Below are 20,498 nucleotides of genomic sequence, written 5' to 3'. Positions count from 1 at the left end.
TGGGGATCATAGAGTGGTGTGTACATTTGAACTTTTCATGTATGTTACCACTTGGCCCCCCAGAATGGTTGTAACAAATGACACATCCACATATACTGGGTATTCCCATTCTTCTTAGACTTTACCAGCACATTATGTGGAAAACAAAAACAAAAAACCAAGATATTTATTCATCTGAATACACAGTATTTACTGATGGTTTATTCTGTACCTGGCCTGGTCCTGAAGCCTTGGGATTATAGCAGGAAACAAAACAAAGGCCCTACCTTCATGGAACAGTAACAATGAACGATTTAACATAAATGTTGAAGATGGCTATGGAGAAAAATAAAGAAGGGTAAAGTGGCTCGGCAGGGCTCGGGTACAGCTTGCTATTTTAACTGGAGCGATCAAGGAGGGACTCTCCACTAGGGTGGCATTCAAGCTGATGCCTGAGGGTAAAAACCAGGCAGACATCTGAGGAAAGGGCACCCAAGCCTAAGAGAAGAAGCATGCCTGGGAAATGCAAGGAAGACCAAAGGAGGGCAGGGAGGCTGAGGCAGGGTGAGCAAGAGGGAGAACAGTAGATAAAGATCTAAGGATAGGATCTAGGGAACATCTTTACCACGACTGCAAGCGGCCCGCACTGTCTGTACATGGTGCCGACGAGAAAGTAAAAGGCCATTTTGCAATTCCAATCTCCCACAGTTTGCAAGAAGAGAACTAAGAGAACTGGAGTTCTCAGCTCAACCGGTGAGTAATCTGTGGAGATCGCTGTAGTTCAAGAATGAAAAGAAGCTAATCATTCCTAACTCCGACCACATGTGTAGCTAAGTAAAGCCTAGTCCACGGTGGTGTCATTTGCCCCGGAACCTTTAAGACCCTACTTTCCCAGCTACCCCAGTCACTCCAGTCCTCCGTGTTGGCAGAAGAGCTGCGCCTGCGCAGGGGCGCTGCGCGGCCCGCACACCCGGAGGCCCGGCCCGGCCCTCAGTGGGCGGGGACAAGTCAGCCCGAGCTCCGGAAGCGGCCGCTGCCTGCCCGGTTAACGTGTCCGGGGAGGGAGACGCGTCGCAAAAAGTCGCAGTCGCGGTGGAACTTCCCTACGATCTACAAACCTGGCGTTTTACGGTTCCAGTCCCTGCTGAACTGGGAGATGTCGGCTACGGGACAGCCCGAGCCCTTGCGTCCTCCCGACGGCTTTGCGAAGCGGGTCCTGGTGACCGGGGGTGCTGGTTTCATGTAGGTAACGGCGCCGCTGGCAGAGTAGTGGCTCCCCAGAAACCCCAACCTTTCCCTGCGCCTCTGCTTGCCCTTGGCAACTTGGGATCAGCTTTGGGGATCTGATTGACAGGGGGAGGGTCTTAACGCACGACTAGGATCATCCCACCTTCTCTCCACTTACCGGCCTGCGAAGACGTGCGTGGCTTCTTTGGAACGACTTATTTTAAACGCTTCCCACACGAAGCAAAAGTGCTGTGGTACTTGTCCACCCTTCTACCTGGCCCGAGAGGTACCTGTCACTCTTCTGAGTGCTCCGCCTTTGCAGTAAGCTTCTCACCAACTGCCCCAACCCGAGCCCAGGGCCCACGATACACAGGCCTTGGACGTATAGGCTCCATGAACCGGTTTGGGGATTATGATAAGGGTTTCATTTATTCAGCAGACTTAAAAAAAAATCCTCTGTCGGTGTTTTGACCTGTACTAGTCGTTTGAAGCCTCTTTCCCTCTCACACCCATATTTAATCAGCAAGTCTTCTCTCACTCCTTCCAAAGAGACCACTTCTCACCCTCCTCCCCTGTGTTACCCTAGCCCCTGTTAATGTCTGCTTTTGCCTAGACTGCTACTGTAGCCTCCTGATTGGTGCACTCTTGCTCCCTTAAAGCCTGCTCTCACGCACAAGTCAGTGTTTATTAAGTAAATAAGTGCGTAATTTCACTCCAAAGATTCCTGTCGGACTTAGAATAAAATGCAAACTCTACACCATGTCTAGAAGACTCTCAGGTGTTAAAGCTCAAACCGGATCTCCTGTCGTTCCATCTCTTGCTTTTCTGGGCCTCTTGCAGTTCCTGGAACCCAGGAGGCTAGTTTCCCCTATTTTGAAGACTTTGCACTTGCTTCCCCTTTGCTTAGGCTGTTTGCATCACTCAGTTCAGATGTTTACGCATAGGTCACCTCCCGGCCTTAGCTGACCACCCTATCTAAAATAGCCCTTCTCCCAACTAACACACTTATCACTACCTGAAACTGTATTGCATGTTTGTGTTTACTTGCTTATTGCCTGCATCCCAACCCTAGGATGTAAACCAAGTGAGGGCAGAGACTGTGGTTCCCTCAACACCTGGAGGAATGCCCCCCCCCCATTAGTATATTAGATCACCTCTTCCAGTCGGACAGTGACTTGGAGGAGGGTACCAGGCAAGTTTCATTTAATGAAAAGGGGAGCATGGACATAAAAGGTTGGTACAGTGCTGGTCCAGGAAAGGTATGTCCTAGAAAGTTCTGTGAAAGGGCTGTCAAGTACAAACTCTGAATTCATAATTTGTTCCTAGGAGCCCAGCGTTTTGGTGTATGTGATAAAAATCTGGTGGATCATCTCACTGAGAGATGCCTCTGGCTCTATTTCAGGGTCCTCTAAAACCCAGTGTGCCACTAACCTCAGGATGGTTTCAGCAGTTCTTAGCCTTGCAAACCTAGGTTTACCACTTTACACCACCAAATACTTATACCAAGAAAGAGCAATTACAGTAGGCTACTGTGAACATGGACAACTCCTATGCTCATAACAGCTTAATTTTTACATAGTTATACCTGCAGTCTCTGAAAAGGCACATTGTCGTTTAAGTCCATCTGCAGTGAACACCACCCGTTGTGTTTATGATACTGCTTTACTTCCACGCTCAAAGTATGCGTGGACAGCATCATTTGGTTAATTATTTTCTTATACCCAAGACCAGTAAATTCTCTTCACCATAGTGTAAAGGGAGTGTAAGACTTTGTATATCAATACTGTTGAGAAGATTAAGTGGATGTGTGTATATTCAGCGTAGTTATATCATTTCTGTTATCTTGCAACAATTTGAAGGTATCTTTGAATAGTTTCCTAATACTCAACAACTTAGGATAATGTTTGAGAATTTAAGGAAAAGGTTAAATTTTCTGCTAACAAGACACGCTTTTCTCTATAGCGCATCACATGTGATTGTCTCCTTAGTAGAAGATTATCCAAACTATATGATCATAAATCTAGACAAGGTAAGTTTTATAAAAATGAACTCTGTGTTTAAAAAAAAAAAAAAAGAGCCCTGTGTGCTGAAACTTATTTATATTTTTAAAAAGTATTAGAATCCTGTCCTGGTGATATTTTATTTTTTTATTTAGTCATTTTAGCTGCTTAGGAGCCTATATAGTTATGTGTTCATACAGTTTTAAAGCTTACATAAAGTTTTGAAACTTTTAAATTTGTTATGATAGCCCATAACGTAAAGGTTTTAAGTGCAGTATTTTTACTAAAAGAAAATCTTCACTCTGAATTCAGTATTTAGCGTAATCTTGTGATTATTAACCTTTCTTGGCATTGAGATACTCTGATTATTTTATTATATGATTTTATAACTACCACCTCCTGAAAATTATATATTTATTTTAAAAACTAAAGTGCACGTAAATTAATTTAGTTTTGAGAATTTTTCTGTAATAATTGGAAGTTCCCTGGAGATTCTGAAAGCCATGATTGGTAATCACTGTGTTGTTGACTTTAAACACAGGATACAATTAGTTACCTTAATTTTATAAAACATAATAGTAAAAAATAGAGAGAGAGAGACAAAAAGTAATCTGTAAGTCTTAATAATTTATGCCTGCTGTAATATCATGGACAGTAATTTTTTCCTCCATCTGTATACACTGATTTACCAACAGTTAACTCAGGAAAAAGCATAATGAGTTACAATATGTGTAACACAGGTGTAATTGTATTCAATGACTAATTCCTTTTCAGTAAGGAATGGTGAACTCTTACAGCCCCCAGTGGCTGAAGGCAAATCTGGGCAGGAAAATTTTTTAAAGGGGGGTCTTATAAAAATTAATTTTTTTGTATTTTGAAAAGGTAACAAAATTACATATTTTTGTTTGTTTTTTACTTTTAAGATATCAGAAACTTCTAAAAACACCGAGAGCAAACACTTTAAGAAGACACGTTTTTGTGTTATGATCAGAAATCTATAGTATTTTAAATAAATTGATATTTTATAGGAAAAGCTATTATCACTTTTTGTGTTGTTTTTTCCCCCATCCTTACTTATTTTAAGCTGGATTACTGTGCAAGCCTGAAGAATCTTGAAACCATTTCTAATAAACAAAATTACAAATTTATACAGGTATGGAAGAATTCTTATAGTTATATAATTATTTTATACTGTGCCTCTTTAGTCATTTAGACATTATATCTTTCGACTTTGTAAACTTGTATAATATGGGCTTGGAAGCATGCTTATTAAATAACTTTTTAATTTCCAGAAGTGCCATGTGCTATAGAGAATATTACTTATAGATTTATACTGCCTATAAAGCTACATGTTATTTTTGGTGCCTTGGCAGATCTAGGAGTAGCTGACTGAAATTCCATGGTGTGTGATTTTTTAGGTCCTCACTAGCCTTCCTCATAAGGCCTTGCTGGTAGTTAAAGAGATTGGTATAAAGTAGGGTATTACTCAGACCAGTCAGTAGTCAAAAACCACCATACAAGTCCATGGTAGTCCAAAGTATAAACCAAGCAGCCAGGTCACTCATTCAGAAAGCGAAATTTTAATGTCAAATGAAATGTACCTTAGGATTTATGATTTTTTAAAGTGATTCTATAAACTCTCTTTTTAACCACAAATCTTAAAGAATATACTAAGCAAACATTTCATAATTCTTTTCTTCTATCTGAAAGTGTCTCCTTTACTCACTGAAGAATTGTTGAGAATACGTATTTTTAGAACTAAACGTACATATAACATTAAAAATACTCATAAGTTTACTTAGTTGTGGTGAAATCCATCATTCCACTTGTTTTACTTACTTTGGATATATTTCAGTAGTGGTTATCTCAAACTTTTAAAAGTATGTTTAAATTTTTTCCGTTAACATAGTTACCTTAGGTTGGCAAGAATGTTAAGAAAAAAGCTAGCACAGTCCACAGAAGTAGTTGGTGCTAAAAAAAATACTCTTTTAGACACTTATTTGCAAAAACATATTTTGAATTGAATATCTGGTACCCTAGGATGCTGAAGAAATACCTCATTACTGTATCTGACCCCTCAGTTGAATTTTCAAGATATTCTCTTTTATACCTCGGGGGGGGATAAATTTTTTTTCTTATCATGTTTTTGTTCATGAAGTAAAATGGTTATTATGGTTGGGAGTGCTCAATGAAACTTAGTTTTTTCATGTTTGTTTTTTTTATATAGGGTGACATATGTGATTCTCACTTCGTGAAACTACTTTTTGAAGTAGAGAAAATAGACATAGTACTACATTTTGCGGCACAAACGCATGTAGGTAAGCATTGTTTTATGATGGGCAAATGTTTTTCTCCAGTGGCTAACTAGCCAAAATCAAGGTCCAATAACGAGGTTGAACAAGTAGGTACTTAATGTATGTGAAAGAACATATACCATGTTTTACCAGAAAAGTCCACAGTCACTCTGTCATCTAGCTACTTGGCGCTCTTCAGATCCCTTGTGTTAGCGTAGGGTAAAATGTCGCCTTGAATGTTATCTTAAAACTGAGTTTAGCCAAATCCAGAATAGTGATTACTTCTGGGGAAATGGACCTGCAGCTGTATTTTTATGTTGTTTTTCTTAAGGTGGGTGGTAGATACACAGTTGAACATTATATTATCTGTACTGTTTTGTCCTAAGATATCTTCTAATAATTTGTCTAACATTTTATATTGTGAAATGTAATATATATTCAGAAGAATTTAGAAGTAAGGTTAAATGAATAATGATAATGTGAATACTCATGTAGCCATCACCTAAACAAAAGAATGTTGCTGAACCCTCTTTAGTAGTAGTATTACTACTGCCTTATTACCTGATTTTTAAGTTACAATTTCCCTTGGTGTTCTCTGCAGTTTTACTGTCTCTGTATTTATCTCTAAACAGTATAGGTTAGTTTTGCCTGTTTTTAGATTTTATAAAAATGCGTAGATAAGATAACATGAAGGGTTTTGGTCTTGCTTTTTCATCCTTGTAGATTCATCCATGCAGTTGGGTGTAGGTATAATTTGTTCCCTGTCAGTGACATGCAATATTCCATTCTAAGTATATACCACAATTCCTGTGTCTGTTTTTCTCTTGCTGGACATTTGGATTGTTTGCACGTTGGAGCAATTTTGAACAATGAGCATTCTTACACATGCATCTTGGTACACATAAATACACATTTCTCTCAATATATAACTGGAGTTGTAAGATCTGCACACTTCAACATGGAGATAATTTCCAACTATATTCCAAAGCAGTTGTACCAGTTTCTCCTCCTGGAGGAGTATATGCAACCTTCTGTTATTCTAGGTCTCACCAAAGTTTAGTTTTGTCAGTCTTTTCCATTTTTGTCAATCTGAGTAGTGTGTAGAGTGGCATCTGATTGTGGTTTTAATTTGTATTTCCCTGATTACTGATGAAGCTGTGTACTTTTTATATGTTTATTAATAATTTCGGTTTCTTCTTTTGTGAAATGCTGTTGAAATCTTTTGCCCATTTAAAAAATTTAAAATCAATTCTCATTGATTTGTTGGAGTATATTCATGTGTGTGTATATATATATGTGTGTGTATGTGTGTATACACACACACACACACACACTGGATACTAGTCCTTTATTATGTGTATTATATATATCTTCTCCCACTCTGTGGCTATTTTTTCATCTTTTTGCTAGTGTGTTTTGATGAACAGATGTTCTTATATAAATTCTCAGTGAATTTGTATATCTTTTATGGTATGGTTGATACTTTTTGGGTCTTAAGAAATTCTCTTTTACCCCAAGGTCATGAAGATATTCTTCTGGGTTAGCTTTGAAAAGCTTTATAGTTTTGCCTTTCACATTTAGATTTGTAATCCAGCTGAAACTCATTCTTATATGCACTGTGAGATAAGAATCCAATTTCATTTTTGTCTATTGGAATACCAATTGGACCTCTGCCACTTATGGGAAAGTTCACCAGTTCCCACTGCAGTGTCATGTATCAAGCATCTATATGAGTATCTGTTTCTCAGCTCCCCATTTGTCTATCTGTCTGTGCCTGTGCTGATCACACAGTATGTTGACTAATGTAGTGTTTCCATGTCTGGTAGAACAAATCTTTCTACTTGGTTAATGATCAAGTGGTTTTCCTTCAAACAGTTTATGAGATGCTTACCAGTACTTCCTGTTGTCAATCTTTGGTGGGTTTATTATATTTTTCCCTGATTATTAATGATGTTAAAAACCTTTGCATTTGTTTACTGGATTATCCTCCTCCCTCTCCTATTTGTATATCTCTTTAGAAAGTTTCTGTGTTAGTCTGTTTACCATTTTCAAGTGGGTTGTCAGTTTTCTCCTTACAGGTTTTTCTAAGTCCTTCATATATTCTGAGTTCAAACCTTTTCCACTGCCTTTTTTCCAATCTGTGATTTGCCTTTTCACTTCCTTTCTGTTTTATTTTATCCCATCTCATCTCACCCCACCTCAACTCATGTCACATCATGTCACGTCACCTCACCTCAGCTGCGTTGTGCGATCTGAGTTCCCCAACCAGGGGTTGATCCCAGGCCCTTGGCAGTGAGAGTGCTAAGTCCTAACCACCAGACTGCCAGGAATGTCCCTGCCTTTTCACTTTCTTAATGATATCTTGTGATGATTTGAAATTCTTCATTTCAGTGTAGTCCAGTTTATCAGCCTTTTCCTTTATGGCTAGTGCTCTTTGTGTTCTGTGTAAGAACTCTTTTCCTACCTCCAAGGTCATGGAGATATTCTCTTATATTCTTTTCATAAACGTTATTGTTTTGCCTTCTACATTCAGATTCTTTCCCCATATGAATATCAGTTTGACCCACCACCATTTATTGAAAGAATTCAACCTTTCCCCATTGCCACCTCTATTGGAGATCAAGTACCCACATATGCATGGTTCTGTTTCTGGGCTCCTGTTCTGTTCCATTGGTCTTTGTCTATCCTTATGCCATTACCACACTGTAATTACTGTAACTTTATAATAATTCTCGATACCAGCAAAGCAAACCCTCCTACCTTTTAGTTACAAAATTTTTTTAAATTTAAGAGCATTTTAAATTTTAGATGTATCATTTCTATTTTGAATTTAAAAAAAAGTGTTTCCTGCAAATATAGCACTGATAGTTTTCTAGGTTCTAAGAATTCACATGTACTATGTAATTTGGGCTTAAAGAAATCATAAATAGCAATGCACGTTATGTTATTTTTAACACCGTTGCAGTTGTGGTGAATGAAGAAAAGTGAATAGACCTTTCCTTAAGCGTGAGTCTACTGTTTAGTATTTGCTTTGTCCCTTGAGTGGAATTCTAGCTTTTTCTTTCTTCTTTTTTTTAGATCTTTCATTTGTCCGTGCCTTTGAGTTTACGTATGTTAATGTTTATGGCACTCACGTTTTGGTAAGTGCTGCTCATGAAGCCAGAGTGGAGAAATTTATTTATGTCAGCACAGATGAGGTCTATGGAGGCAGTCTTGATAAGGTGAGCTTAGAAAATGACTGTTTTGGACTTCCCTGGTGGTGCAGTGGTTAGGAGTCCGCCTGCCAATGTAGAGGACACGGGTTCAAGCCCTGGTCCGGCAAGATCCCACATGCTGCAGAGCAGCTAAGCCTGTGCGCCACAACTACTGAGCCCATGCGCCACAACTACTTTTTTTAAAAAATAATTTTTAATATTTATTTATTTTTGGCTGCATTGGGTCTTCGTTGCTGCACACGGGCTTTCTCTAGTTGTGGCGAGCAGGGGCTACTCTTCGTTGTGGTGCGCGGGTTTGTCATTGCGGTGGCTTCTCTTGTTGCGGAGCACAGGTTCTAAGCATGTGGGCTTCAGTAGTTGCAGCACGTGGGCTCAGTAGTTGTGGCTCACGGGCTCTAGAGCACAGGCTCAGTAACTGTGGAGCACGGACTTAGTTGCTCCACAGCATGTGGGATCTTCCCAGACCAGGGCTCGAACCCATGCCCCCTGCATTGGCAGGAGGATTCTTAACCACTGAGCCACTAGGGAAGCCCTGCGCCACAACTACTGAAGCCCGCGCACCTAGAGCCCTTGCTCCGCAACAAGAGAAGCCACCGCTATGAGACGCCCGCGCACCGCAACGAAGAGTAGCCCCCGCTCACCGCAACTAGAGAAAGCCCGCGCACAGCAACAAAGACCCAGTGCAGCCAAAAATAAATAAATTAAATAAATAAATAAAGCAGATGTTATAAAAAGAAAATGACTGTTTCACCTCCTCACCCTGTACCACCATACAAACCTGTCTTACGAAATCCTACTCTGGACTTTTTCATCTTCTGATTATACACACTTACGGGACTCCCCAGAATATTATTCCGTTGTGTCTTCTGTTCAAATCGAATAATACCACTCCAAATGGGGAGCCACAGCCTAGTCTGGCACAGATTTATATATGTAATTTGACTGACCTACTCTTCAAGCGAGCAGCAACTTTTCCCTGATCGCCCAGTCTTACTTACGTCATGAATGTCGTTTCCACGGGCCAGAGTATGTGTAAGTTACGCTGCAAAATAAGGCCTGTCTCCCTTCTCTTCCGCTCAGCAAAGCATGTTGCACTGTCAAGGAGTGAGTGCGAAATTGTTGTAGAAACTGGAATCTGTTCTCCTTTGTTAATCATTGGTAAACATTATACTTTTTTATGCAAAGAGAGGCTCCATTCTCCAGTCTGTATTTTTCATAGTCAGTGTTTACAATGACCTCATTTTGTTTTGTTTTATTTTTTAAATGCATTTATTTACCAAAACACGTACATAGTGGTAAAAAAAAAAAAAAAAAAAACAAGTAGTTTGAAAAGACTTATAATGAGAAAAAGCAGACCCGGACCACTTCTCCTCAGTGCCCAATCCCACTTCTGAGGACCAGCCATTTGCAAACTCTCTTTGCAATTTTTATCAGGTAAGCTTCTTCCTTCTTGTACTCCTGTCAGCTTACATCAGATCTGACACAGTAGCCAGAATGCTTTTTAAGATATAAGTCAGATCATGATATTACTCTCATCAAAACCCATCAGTGTTTTGACAGTGGCCTTCAAGGTTCCACATGCTCTGGCCTCTAGCTTTCAGACCTCATTTCGCATTCCTCTTCCCTCACACTAGCCTCCTTGTAGTTCCATTGGACACAGTGTGTCTCAGGGCCTTTGCACTTGCTGTTCTGTCTGCCTGTTCTACAGGGTTGTTGTGAACTTTAAGGAAGTTACTACATGTAAAGTGCTTAGAAAAATGCCAGGCACATAGTTGGGTTTCAATAAATTTTTTTTTTTTTTTTTTTTTTTGGCTGTGTTTGGTCTTTGTTGCTCTGCGGACTTTCTCTAGTTGCGGCAAGTGGGGGCTACTCTTCCTTGCGGTACATGGGCTTCTCACTGCAATGGCTTCTCTTGTTGCGGAGCGTGGGCTCTAGGTGCGTGGGCCTCAGTAGTTGCGGCGCGTGGGCTCAGTAGTTGTGGCTCGCAGGATCTAGAGTGCAGGCTCAGTAGTCATGGCGCACTGGCTTAGTTGCTCCACGACATGTGGGATCTTCCTGGACCAGGGATCGAACCCGTGTCCCTTGCATTGGCAAGATTCTTAACCACTGCACCACCAGGGACGTCCTCAATAAATGTTTTTTAAATGTACTGATTTACATTTCAAGTTTGTAATATGTTCTCTGATTTTTCTACTTAGAAAGTATACATAATACTTTTTTTTTTAATATGTCTTTTTAAAATTAGGAATTTGATGAATCTTCTCCCAAACAACCTACAAATCCTTATGCATCATCTAAAGCAGCTGCTGAGTGTTTTGTACAGTCTTACTGGGAACGATACAGGGTAAGAACTGACTTCAGAAACTCTAGGGTCATTTTTCTTTGGACTTGGGTGTTAAAACTCCAAGTTAGCATTAGCAACATTTCATTTTCAGGATGGCAGACATAGATTAAGAAAAGTGATATGTTGAGCAGTTTAAAAAACTGATTTCCTATATTGTGTGGACAAAGCAGGGACCTACTTCTTCCTATCCAGTTCATCATTTAAAGGAATAATTTATGTATATATATTTTTTCTGCTTCACTAATAGGTAGAGTGTTACAGCTAGAGTGAAAAGCCCTGTTGGAATGTCCTGATTCCCAGGAGCCCTCTGAGTGAAGGAAGACGGAGGGAGGGCAGAGGCCCTCACCAGCCACTGCTGCTCTCGGCCCCTCGTGAAAGGGAGATAGACTTACCCCAGTGGCTGTGTCAGTGTCCGTGCAGGAGCCCTGCCCACTGTGAATCATCAGCTGGAACCCCCCCTGCCCTTGGCTTCCCCCTGATCTTCCAGAGTTATTAGGGACTGGGTCAGAAAGGCGAACCAAGGAATTGCTTCAGCATCTCTAGCCTTTTGTGTTCCAGTAGCGTTGGTCTTTTCCCTCCACGGACGCTCTTTTTATTTGTAAGGATTGGTCCAACAGAGAAAGCCAACTTGAAGTTTAACATCTCAGGTGGTCTCTGAAATAATCAGGTAGAAGTGTCCTTAATTTCCTGCTCTCGGACCTACAAACCCGCCTCCATCTCTATTCATCCTTCCCTTGTCCCAGTGAAGAGACTCTTCCTCTTCTTCCTTTTGGAACCTCTCCCTTTATCTGAATCCTGTCCTCTCCTGTCTTTTCAGGAACCTTACATTAGAAAAAAAAAATCCCTTTGCTTCTGTCCTTAAGATGTGTGGAATTATTCAGTCAAAAGTGCCCATATGTTAAAACTGCTTATCTTTAGATCATCATCATTATTGGACCTTTCCATTACCTTAATGTTTCCATTACCTTAATGTTTCCATTACCTTAAGTTTCCAGTTGTCATCACACGAAGCAGCAATGTTTATGGACCACATCAATATCCAGAAAAGGTACATTTTACTTTTGAATTTCTGACGTGTTTTAGTGATTGTAACTTCTCATTATTTAAAATAATCTCTCTTCAGTTATTTGTCCAAAATAATTTATGTTGCAATTAACCATAATTATAAATGCTTTATAGGCTACATACAAATCTTATCATGTTTAGAGTTTGAAAACTTGAGTTTAAGTCTCAACTTGATACTCAGCAGCTGGGGTGACCTTAGGTCCTTTGAGCAGTGTCTTTAAATTGACGGGTAGTGATAATACTTAGGAAGGATTTTTGAAGAGTCCAGTGAGATGATGTATGTGAAAATGCCTTGTACTTTGCAGGATTCTAAAACCCTATAGAGTACCCCCATCACTACTGTCTCACCAGTGAAGACTCCTTCCTAGTATGCAGTCAGACCATATGTCAGGCTGTCCAGGAACGAAGACGCTAGTTAGAGAGTGATGCAGGAAGCTTGTACATAAACGTGTCTTAAAGGCAGCCGATTAGCTGTTCCGCAGCTCCTCTGTATTGTTTCAGGCCTGAATGTCGTCCAGAAAGTAGTTTAGCAAATAAAGAAATGTAGTTAAAAGGCTGAAAATGTGTGCGGTTGATTCTGTATCATTAAGCCCAATGTTAAGTAACGACTAGTCTCACTGCCTAAATTTATTTATTTGTTAAAATTTTTATTGGAGTGTAGTTGATTTACAATGTTGTGTTAGTTTCAGGTGTACAGCAGAGTGAATCAGTTATACATATATCTCACTGCCTAAATTTAGAGCTGGGTTTTCTCACTTCTTAGCCGCTGGTTGCCTTGATCTGTCTGCCCAAAGGAAAGGGCCTATCGTGATCTGCCAATGTTAATATATATTTGGCTTAATTTTTAAACACTTATTATAAATTCAATAATTTCTTATCTCACCATGTTTAACATAAATTTTATTTGAATCCAGTGGCACTGGAATTACTTTTTATTAATTTCACGAGCACTTATTGAATAGCTACTGTCTGTAAAGTAAAAAGTGTGTGATTCCTGCTCGTATAAAATCAACACAAAAGTGAGCTTGCAGTGAGAGCAAACTGTTCAGGAAGATTTTTTCTGAACTTTTTCACTATTTATATCATTTTATCTTCATTTTTATCTAGCACATGACTGGTAGTTTTGAAATAGGAAACAATCTTATAGTTCTTTTACTTATCAGAATTATAATAAATGTTTCTTGAACTCCTGATAAGAATTAGAATTTGCCCAGAAGTGTATCTCTTAACAATAATAATCTTTTAATCTTATGATGAGTTCAGGTTTATATTAATGAATGAATTTCCAAAGTCTGAAATGATAATTTAAATATTCTTTTAGGTTATTCCAAAATTTATATCTTTACTTCAACACAACAGGAAATGGTATGTTATTTACCTTTGTACCCATGTTCTTCTGGTATGCTAGAGTATTTAGCGCCAGTCTTTCTTGAAAATCATAAAGTGTTAGAGTTGGAGGCCTTAGGATTTAATGTCCCAACAAATTTAAGAATTCCTTCTACAGTCAGTGTAATAGTTTTAAAGATAATTATAATGTATAATTCATCTTTATAATTTGATTACTAAGACCATTTTAACTCTTAAATAATCCATCCTAAAACTTTGAGTTATAGCATTAAAATTTGTCATCTATCTTTATATAATTTTACTTTTTCAAACGATTTAACTGAACTGCAGATAGTCTTCAAAATGAACTTAAGGTATAAAATCGATGAATAAATATTTCTGCAGGGGTCACTTACATGTTTGCCACTTTCCTAGTGAGCACCCACAGAGGGTTTGGAGGTCAGTTAAGAATTGTGGATAAAGTCTGGAAGTCATGAGAATTTGTATATTCAGTAAGAGATGTCTAGGATCTTCATGGGAATTGCCTTCTCTGGAATTGTACCCAATCATTGCCTTACCCTGGTTTGGGAGAGCTTACTTTTTTTTACACTTTATGATTCCCTTTCATTTCATCTTTTTAGCTGCATTCATGGATCAGGACTTCAAACAAGAAACTTCCTTTATGCTACTGATGTAGTAGAAGCATTTCTCACTGTCCTCAAAAAGGGAAAACCAGGTGAAATTTATAATATTGGAACCAATTTTGAAATGTCAGTTCTCCAGCTTGCCAAAGAACTAATACAACTGGTAAGTATATATTATAAAAGGGTAGTATTTTCAAAATTGTCACTAAATTAGTGACAGTAATCACTAATTTTGTCAAAATCAACAATTTACAGTTTACGCATTTGAAAAATGAACCGGTTAAAAAAAAGGAACTTCATAATTCCATATGTATGCCGAAATGCGTCATTATTTGAAACTGCATCTTTAGTCACAGCTTTTCAGGAAAAAAATTCCACGACATTAAATGTGCACACCCATTATAAGACATTCAATTTCAGAAAATCGAATGTTAAATTGTACGTCCTAGCATCAAGGAACACTGATATATAGATAATAGTTATGAGTGTTTTTCTGTACTAGTGAGCATCAATTATAAATCTCAGGATTCAGTAAAAAGAGCGACTGAACGAATGGAAAAAATTTGTTTTCCTTTACACTAACAGAATACTCTGTCCTCCAAACGTGTGAGTTTTCCACGCCCAGCAGTTCTCAGACGCCAGCTTGGTATCCTACAATTTAACTCAATTCTGACATTATCTATCTGGAGATGGTGTCAGATCCCACAGGTTAAGGGCTCAGTCTCACAGGACTGCTCTCACTTCACATGTCAACCCCGAGACCTGGCTGTCACCTGTGCTTTTGATCAATGAGGTATATAAGTCTGAGGTAATTTGCTACAGGGGCTCACAGAACTCAGGAAAATAGTTTACCCACTAGATTACCGGTTTATTACAAAGGATGGAGGAGATGCATAGGGCAAGATAGGAGGGAAAGGGTGTGGAGCTTCCTGCCCTCTCCGGGTGTGCCACCTTCCCAGCACCTCCGTGTGTTCAGCAGCCTGGAAGCTCTCCTCTTGGGTTTTTATGAAGGCTTCATTAAGTAGGCATGATTGACTGAATCATGGCCACTGATGATTAGTTCCACTTCTGGTCCCCTTCTCCTCCCTGGAGGTGGGGGCAGGGAGGCCGAGTTCCATCTCTCCAATCACGTGGTTGGTTCCATCTCTCCAATCACGTGGTTGGTTCCATCTCTCCAATCACGTGGTTGGTTCCATCTCTCCAATCACGTGGTTGGTTCCGTTGGCAAGCAGTCTTCATCCTTCGGTGCTTTCCAAAAATCACGTATTAACCTGAACTCTGGTGTGGTTGAAAGGAACTTACGAACAGCAAAAGACACCTTTATTTCTCATCACCAGGAAATTCCAAAGGTTTTAGGAACTCTGTGCCAGGAGCAGGGATGAACACCAAATATATTTTTCTTATTTTAAATCGCAGTAGCACACTTGAGTCATAACCAAAAGCCAAAAAAAAAGTGCATTTTCTTCTATAGTCTATATAATGTGTATTCTCTCTGAGCTTCAGATGGAATTCAGGTTATAAAGTATGGAAAGTGTTAATAAAATGCTATTCGTCTTAGCTGTCTTCCCCACTTGGAGGAGGTGGTTTTTCTTGTCTTTTGAATCAGTTGTTGAATACCATTTTATTCTCTGGTCTCACTTTATAATTTGACTCGAAGGTCTTCTCCATTTTGACAGATCAAAGAGACCAATTCAGAGTCTGAAATGGAAAACTGGGTTGATTATGTTAATGATAGGTGAGTAACAAGTTAAAACATTGGGGAAAGGTTGTGAAATCTTAGGTACTTATAAGATTATAAAATGTATGGACCTACCCAGAAAAGTTCATCTTTTTTGAGCTTTCTGCTAAAATGTTTTTTCCTGATTATAAATGTCATAACAATAAACTGTAGCATTATTATTAGCTGTGTGACTTAAAGAAAGTTATTGACCCTTTCCAAGTCTGAGATTTCCTTGAGTGTGAAATAGGGATAATAGTGTTTTGCTTATGGAAGTATTTTTAAATTTAATTTATAGTGTATATAAACTACCAGACCCAGGGCATGGAACATGAGTCCTAACAAGTTTATGTGTATTTATTCATTAATTCATCGAACATTTAGGTATGAGACGTTGCATTCATACCTAGATTGTGGTTGAAATGAGGAAAGGGTAAGCCACAGAGAGGGTTAGGCTTCTGGATTATAGATGATTTTTAACATATACTTTATTTTACAAATATATAAGTGTGTCATCAGGGAGAATTTTTGAGAGAAAATTTGAATTATGGGCACACATTATTTCTCTCAGTATTTAAATTTGTAAATAGGGAATTGCCTGGTGGTTCAGTGGTTAGGACTCCACGCTTTCACTGCCGAGGGCCTGAGTTTAGTTCCTAGTCTGGGAACGAAGATCCTACAAGCCATGCAGCAGGGCCAAAAATAGGTAAATAAATACATTTGTAAATATATATCCACAGTATCATTTTAAATCTGTTTTGTTTTCCAAGACCTACCAATGACATGAGATATCCAATGAAATCAGAAAAAATACATGGCTTAGGATGGAGACCTAAAGTGCCTTGGAAAGAAGGAATAAAGAAAACAAGTATGTTGTGAATTGATCATTTGGGGGGAGGGGGAGAATCAGAAAAATTTTAAGGCACAGTAATTTATTTTAGGACACTACAAACTGTTGTGGTGAATCACTTTCACTTTTCAAATTTTTACATTTAATGTATTTCTAACGTTAGTAATTAAGTATCCTGAATTTCATAGACTAACTTCCGATTAGGCTTCCTTTGTCTTACTAGCATTTATCAGATACCTATTTCATTGATTCTCAGATGCACATTTTTTCACATCCTTGAGAGGTATGTGTTTTACAATCACTAGTGTCTTATAATTATTATTTCAACTTTTTTTCTTTCTTACTAATGTGTAAAGTAATGGTCCATCTTAAGATCAGGCATCTGAGATTTGGTGAAATAGAGACAGTTGCCGTCTTTGAGCGTCTTGAGTCTTTTTATACTGAAACAAACAAACAGGGAGCAAATTTAATATGTGCAGAAATAGCCATTAAAATAAGTGTATATATAGTCTGTGCATATATGTTAAATTCTGTTTAGAAATGTACTCAAGAGAAAAGATGCTCAAGTGTAGGAAAAAGTCTCAGTTCAGAGCTTGACATACAAAATATTTGTGTTGAATTTTAAAAAGCAAATTCAGGGACTTCCCTGGTGGTCCAGTGGTTAGGACTCCGTGCTTTCACTGCTGTGGGCCCCAGTCAGGAAACTAAGATTTTGTAAGCTGCGCACATAGCACAGCACCCCCCCCCAAAAAAAAAAATAGAAAAAGCAAATTCAAAGATACTTTATTATTTTTCAACTAAAAAAACTTTATTAATAGGACAGCAACATAAAATAATTTTACATATTAAGAAAAGGAAGTTGACATCATCTCACTGTGCCTACCATGTAGTATTGTGATGTTTACATTAACAAAATACTACACTTTTTTTCCTATGACTTTAAAACCAGTACAAGTGACTTATCTCCCTTTCCCCCTGAATTCCCTAAAATTAGAATGTTTTAATACTTGTACCAGCAAATTCAGTATTGAAGGACTTTTGAAGTTAAAAGGAAAAGAAATTGTTGATTTTTAAATCTACGTTTTCAAGTGATGAAATATCTTCTGATTAACATCATTGGTTAGTTCAAAATCAAATTGTTTTCATCATTAGGCAGTCCTTGCCTACACATTAGCTGATGGGCAAGGCTTGTCTTACTTAGCAGGAACTCAGTAAATATTGGTTAACTGACGTTTAGTTTTTTATTTTTTATTATTGTCTTTTTGTTTTATCAGTTGAGTGGTACAGAGAGAATTTTCACAACTGGAAGAATGCAGAAAAGGCATTAGAACCCTTTCCTGTATAGCCACCGTTTGTGCAGTCGGGACAGTTTTCAGAGAAAGAAGAAACTTATCCTACCTCAACAAGTGATATGAAATCAAGCGACCAAATGAAGTGTCCTCTTTTCATTTGGACTTAGATTATGACTTTTTGTATAAAATTCAAATGTAAAATGCCTCAGTCTTTAGAAGAGGTTCGGTATTAGCATAGGATTTAAATATCAAAATTCTCTCAGAAACCTTTTCTCCTAAAAATTAGGAACCAGTAAGCATAGAAAGACCCTTCTGTAGGTGCGGGCCAGGAAGGAGGAATCTCCTGGTTCTGAGAACAAGGACAGGGAAAAGCTCTGGGCAGATGACAGCCTTCGCTGGCATTGAACTCAGCTTCCCATCCTTTCCCACTGCCTAGACAGTCTCTGAAGTTTTTTAGGCAGTATAGGATGAGCCTTTTGCCCTGATTTATCTTTTTAAGGTCTGATGTGCTACAGTTGCTTTAAAAATGGAACAAATGGAAGCATATCTAGCACTTTTTATTTGATAATTTTGTACAATTAAGTTAAATATTTTTTAAAAGAAGGATGTCGTTTTTATATTTTCAAAATTGGTCATTGAACTATGTAAGTAATCTTGTATCAGAGGAATTTTATCATGTATTTACTGTTTAAAATGATTTTATTTATAAAATTATCAATACTTTAATGTATTAATGTATAATGTGACTTTTTTTAAAGTAATGTGTGTTTTTGTTTTGCTGTAAAAAATTTTTTTAAATACTTGATTATCATGTATTTTTAGTTCCTCTCTTCCCTAAAGACTTTAAGATGATTTAAAAGGGTAACTGACCGGATATTACATTCAGAAAAGGAAAAGGGTCAAAGACTATGCCCAGCTTTCTGGCCTCAGTGTGTGACTGGTGCCTTGTTTTCTCTGTGGAGTAGGAAGCAAGGTTATTAACCCAGAGGTGGTTGCAGGAGGGCGATAGGAGTGGCATGAGGCTTGCTTGGGGGCCTGTGGAGACTGGGAAAAGTGCAGTAAGCAGACTGAAAATTATTAAGGGGATTTGCCAAACAGGCGTGAAACACAAACTGAGGCCGAACACCGTAGTTGCAGAATTCTGCTATGTGTCGAAATAGATTGAGCCAGAGCTGGGCTCAGTGTGAGGCCCAGGGACTAGAGTTGAGTGAGATGGAATGAAACGATGGTCCCCTGGTCTTAGGTGTGTAGGGAAGAAATGCTTCTTGGAGCTAGCCTGTAGCTCTAGAGAAAATGGAGAGGGGAGAGGGCCGAAGGGAGCGGGGGTAAGATCTCAGGAAGACAACTGCAGGAAGTTACAGGCAGAAAATGGGAGCAACTGAGAGCAAATAGTCTTTGGTGGAGTTTGGTCATTGAGGGTAGCTGACAAAATAAAAACACTTGTTCTGTGTCATTTGTTCCTGCACATATTTTTGTGCTCTTTCAGGCAGTGAAGATACCCTGTATGATAATATGATGATGTCCATATGTCAATTTACATTTCTCCAAACCCACAGAACGTATAGATAACACCAAGAGTGAACCCTAAGATAAACTATGTCCTTGGCGTGATTATGGTATGTCAATTTGGATTCATCCTTGGTAAAAAAAAAAAAAAAAAAAAAAAAAAAAAAAAAAGCACCATGCTGGTGAATGATGTTGATAATGAGGGAGACTGTGCATATGTAGGGACAGGGAGTATATGAGAAATCTCTGTACCTCCCTCTCGATTTTGTGATAAACCTAAAACTCTAAAAAAATTGTCTTAAAATTAAAAAAAAGAAAAACCTCAGAAAAGAAATCGGCTAAGTTGGGCTTCCCTGGTGGCGCAGTCGTTGAGAGTCCGCCTACCGACGCGGGGCACACGGGTTCGTGCCCCGATCCGGGAAGATCCCACGTGCCGCGGAGCGGCTGGGCCCGTGAGCCACGGCCGCTGAGCCTGCGCGTCCGGAGCCTGTGCTCCGCAACGGGAGAGGCCACAGCAGTGAGAGGCCCGCGTACCGCAATAAATAAATAAATAAATAAAAGAAATCGGCCAAGTTGAAAGCTTTTGGTCTGCAAGAGCCCTCTGAAAGCTGCCCTTTCCTCCCTGCTCTATACTCAGCTGCTGCCATCTGGCTCCCATTCCACCTCTGCTGCAAGAATTTTCCCTGTAGTCACCAGCCTCAGAAACCCTCCTGAGAAATGTCATCTACTCTCATTGCTTTAATTACCGTCTTTCTTTTTCTTTTTCCAATTTCAATTCCTTATCTCTATGCCAGGATCTCTTTTCTGAGCTTCTGATCTCCAGTTTGAAATCAGTTTGATAGGGCCTCAAAAATTTAAACATAGAATTACCATATGATCCAGCAATTCTACTCCTAGGCATATATCCCAAAGAATTGAAAGCCGGATCTCAAACAGGTATACTTGTACACCAATGTTCATCGCAGCATTATTCATAAGCCAGAAGGTGGGAAGTACCCGTATGTACACCTACAGATGAATGGATAAATAAGATGTGGTC

General features: G+C 38.9%; 1 protein-coding gene across 2 annotated transcripts; it reads left to right on the top strand.

The window, feature by feature from the left end:
* The first annotated feature begins 951 nt into the window (after positions 1-951).
* On the top strand, positions 952-18,683 carry TGDS (TDP-glucose 4,6-dehydratase). Of its 2 annotated transcripts, XM_059042320.2 has the most exons (12): positions 952-1,221; positions 3,169-3,235; positions 4,291-4,359; positions 5,434-5,524; positions 8,579-8,721; positions 10,961-11,059; positions 12,048-12,107; positions 13,446-13,489; positions 14,092-14,257; positions 15,771-15,829; positions 16,582-16,679; positions 17,936-18,683. In XM_059042320.2, the coding sequence occupies exons 1-12, from the start codon at positions 1,136-1,138 to the stop codon at positions 18,004-18,006; spliced, it is 1,053 nt and encodes a 350-aa protein (XP_058898303.1). In that variant the 5' UTR covers positions 952-1,135; the 3' UTR covers positions 18,007-18,683. The 2 variants fall into 2 exon arrangements, with proteins under 2 accessions (XP_058898303.1, XP_066872465.1); XM_067016364.1 differs by lacking the exon at positions 4,291-4,359 and having other exon boundaries at positions 1,061-1,221.
* The last annotated feature ends 1,815 nt before the right edge of the window (positions 18,684-20,498 follow it).

Source organism: Kogia breviceps, chromosome 16 (assembly GCF_026419965.1).
Source record: "Kogia breviceps isolate mKogBre1 chromosome 16, mKogBre1 haplotype 1, whole genome shotgun sequence".
Classification (NCBI taxonomy): Eukaryota; Metazoa; Chordata; class Mammalia; order Artiodactyla; family Physeteridae; genus Kogia; species Kogia breviceps.
The sequence above is the reverse complement of the archived record's forward strand: the minus strand, read 5'-3'. Positions and strand labels throughout refer to the sequence as shown.